Source organism: Herpailurus yagouaroundi, unplaced genomic scaffold (genome assembly GCF_014898765.1).
Source record: "Herpailurus yagouaroundi ecotype Mexico unplaced genomic scaffold, PumYag 185, whole genome shotgun sequence".
Classification (NCBI taxonomy): Eukaryota; Metazoa; Chordata; class Mammalia; order Carnivora; family Felidae; genus Herpailurus; species Herpailurus yagouaroundi.
Genome location: NW_024412416.1, coordinates 1,553,519 through 1,556,984, shown reverse-complemented (window position 1 = coordinate 1,556,984; position 3,466 = coordinate 1,553,519). Strand labels below are relative to the sequence as shown.

The 3,466-nt window shown below is 67.7% G+C and overlaps 1 protein-coding gene across 1 annotated transcript in view; it reads right to left on the bottom strand.

Annotated features, from left to right (window-relative positions):
- Positions 1 to 344: 344 nt before the first annotated feature.
- FAH (fumarylacetoacetate hydrolase) overlaps positions 345 to 3,466 on the bottom strand; it is a 20,175-nt gene continuing 17,053 nt past the window's right edge. The window contains exons 12-14 of the mRNA XM_040493395.1: positions 3,170 to 3,306; positions 2,911 to 3,028; positions 345 to 548 (exon numbers count right to left, since the gene is read on the bottom strand). Of these exons, the coding sequence (XP_040349329.1) occupies positions 469 to 548; positions 2,911 to 3,028; positions 3,170 to 3,306 (335 nt within the window). The 3' untranslated portion in view covers positions 345 to 468. The remainder of the gene's footprint in view (positions 549 to 2,910; positions 3,029 to 3,169; positions 3,307 to 3,466) is intronic.

Here is a 3,466-nt window from a genome sequence, read left to right as displayed (position 1 = left end):
CTGCAGCAGACCACCTTCGAGCTCACACTGTAGCTGTTCCCTGGGCCTCCAGCCTCCGGCCCACCCTGCAGATTCTGGACTTGCCAGCCTGCACAATCACGAGTCAATTCCTTAAAGCGCAGTTCTCTACACACGTCACATCCTATCGTCTCTGTTTCTCGGAGGACTCTAATGCAGGGGCCGCTGTTTCCACACCAGCGAGCGCGGGGAGGGCCGGGGTGTCTCATAGGAACGGTGACCGATGAGCCTCGCTGGTCAACCGCAGAGACCGTGAAGTGGGACACACCCTGACTTGTGGGTCCGATCAAGAGCACGAGCAGAGGTCGCACGGGACGGCACGGGGCTTCGAGCATGGACACCGAGCGCGACGGCTTTATTTACCACTGAACAAGGAGCCAGGCCCGCGGCCGCGGACGGCGGGGATCCCCGGGCAGGGGCGGTGAGGTCACATCCGGGATGCGCAGAGCCTCACGCGGGCAGGACAGCGGGCAGCACTTTCCCAGCACACTGGCCGAAGCCGACGCGGTACCCGTCCCCCTGGCAGTGCCCTGGGGCGGAGGAGGACAGGGTCAGGCACGCAGCTGGGCCCTCGGCAGCACGACAAACACGACGGGCAACGACGGGCGACCCTCCCGGAGCTGAGCCGAGCCGCGGGGGCGCGGACACGGAACGGTAGGTGCACCTGCCGCCAGGGACCCTCCGGAGCACCGGACCCGCGGCTTTCCTGACGGGCGCGCTCCGCCCCCGAGTGCGTTTGGGGTCAAACCGCACGTCTGCTGACGGAGTGCCTGGCCGCTCCGTGGCCAGGGGCCCCCCAGAACCCAGCTTCCTCATCTGCGAAGCAGATCGCGGGACGGTACCTACGGCAGGGGCTGCCACGGGCTGCCACGCCTGACACACGGGACCCGCAAACGCCCAGCGGGTGCCAGCTGCTGTGGCGGTGGCGAGCGAGTGACGGGGGCCACACGCTCGGCCTCTGAGCGCGGCCCCTCTCTCGGGGTCGTGAGGGTTGGACGGACTATCTGGGTGAGGCCCCCCGCGCGATGCTCCGTAGGCGGGAGCTCCAGGCCCTCGATGCCCCGAAACAACGGCGAGGGTCTGCTTAGCGGAAGGGCCTGTGCGGACCGGACTCAGCAGGGAGGACACGGGAGCAGAGAGGAGGGGGCATCTGGGCTGGGATCTGATGGGTGGATAGGAGTTCACCGGGACACTGAGGGAACGGGAGGCACACAGCCCGGGGGGGAGACAAGCGCGGTGCACTTGTTCCGGGAAGCTGCCGGGGGAGGGGGCGGGGGGCTGAGAGCCCCGACGAGCCGTGTTCTGAGGCCACTGAGGGGACACGGACCAGCTTCCAGCCAGACAGTGACACGTTACCGCTGTGTCTTGAAGGGAGCCCAGCGTGGCTCTGGAGGACACGGACGGACACACAGACGCGTCGGCGTGAGGCCTCGGGCCCCAGGGCCCCCAGACTGGATCGCACCCCCGGGACCCCGGGCTGCGTGGAGGCCAGAGGAGCTGAAGAGGGCCGCGCCAGGCGGTGGTGACCGTGACCCCCTGCCGGGGTTGGCCCGTGACCCCGGCTCACACAAAGACACCACCAGATCCCCCACCTGCTGCAGACGGGCCCCAAATCAGGGGCCCCACCTGCTACCCGACGGGGAGAGGGGACGAGATGCCGGCAGCCAGGGGAGAGCTCGGAAGCAGCATTTGTAGAGGGCCCTCCTCCCGGAGGGGACGCTGCCCTCCGCCCCCCACGCGACACGGGTGCTCCATCCGTCACCGGGACCCCGCCACCCCCACTAACGCACCACCTGCTACCCGAACAAGGGTCCACGACGAGCCATCCTGGGGCGTGAGGCTGGCCGCTCCCTCCCCATTTACTGTTGGCACAGCAGGTGGCCAAGATGGGGTTCTCTCTACCCCAGCACGAGTGACATCCGGGGCCAGATGTCACTCGCTATGAAGGGCTGTCCGGTGTAGGACGCTCAGCGGCATCCCCGGCCACCACCCAGGGACAACTAAGACGGTGACTGTCCCCTGAGGGGCGAAGCTGTCCCGGTTGAGCCCACCGGTCCGGGGGCGGGGGGGAGGAGCCACACCCAGACGAGCGGGGACCCCAGGGTCTTCCCGAGCCCCCAGGTGCCGCTGCTGGGTCCAGAGGAAAGCTAGGCACAGGTGCATCCACGCAGGGATGGAGGTACCCGAGAGGTCAGGGAGCGTCACTGAGCCCTGGACGGAGGGGAAAGCCAGCGCCCCCACCTCCAACTGTGGACACAGAAGGTGACAGCATAACTCCTTCTCTGGAACCCGGGTCCCGGCATGCCGACCTCACCGGCCCTTCCCTGGAAACCACCTTCGGGCTACTCCCCACCCCACCCCACCCCACCCCACCCCACCCACAGAGTGGGAAGCTGCCCCCTGCCCAGCACGCTGCACCTGCCAGCCCGCCCAGGCACACAGCCTCACCCCGCAGAGGAGCAAGCCCGGGGACACAGGAGCAGCCCCAGGCAGCGAGCTGGGCCTGACACCAGGGGCGTCTCTGCCAGTGGAGCTTCAGGGGGTCCCACCCATCTCACACCCTGAACCGAAGCAGAGGAAATGATCCAGGGAGGCGAGGGGGGGGGCGGCTTGCACCATGAAGAGGTGAGGGTGCTGACCTTCCCATCCCAGGGCAGTCACCGCATTCCAGAGCGTCCCCCCTGTGGAGACTGCGGTGTAAAGTCCTGGGTAGCCAAGGCCAAGGCCGGTGGAGGCGGGAGGTCAGAACACGCAGACGCGGGCCCGGGGACGCCAGAGTGGGGACGAGGGAGGACAGACGGCTCTTCGGCCAGCCTGGAGCGCCACACGCTCACAACGGGGCACGCGGACAAGGGAAGTCGGACGGAGCCCGCGAGGCCTGTCCGCCCTCACCTGTTATGATGACTTCATCCCCGTCCAGCAGAAACTTCCTGGTCTGTCCGTTCCCCAGGTCGATGGCCTTCGTTCCCCTCCAGGACAGCTCCAACAAGGAGCCAAAGCTTTCGGGCTCCTTCACAACAGGAAAGGGAAGAAAGCCTCGCATGTGGTGAGCGTGTCGGCTGCAGAGTGGACGCCTAGCAGAGCCTACGAGCCCCTGCCTCGTGGGACCGCCCGGCCACAGGGGCAGGCCCGAAGGTCCTCGGAGACTCACCGGCCCGCTGATGGTTCCAGAAGCCAAGAGGTCCCCTGGCCGAAGGTTGCAGCCATTGACAGAGTGGTGGGTCAGCTGCTGGAGCATCGTCCAGTACATGTACTGAGGGTGGGGACACAGGGGGACAGGAAAGGTGGCTCACCCCAGCCTCCGGCCGGCAGCCCACAGCCACTCAAGGCAGACATCGTCCCTAGGTGTTCTCCCGGTGCCCCGAAGGGCTGGCAGCAGCGTAAGCTGTCCTCCGGGAGCCACCCAGGCCCCCCCCACCCCAGCTGAGCCACCCAGGTCGCCCCCCCC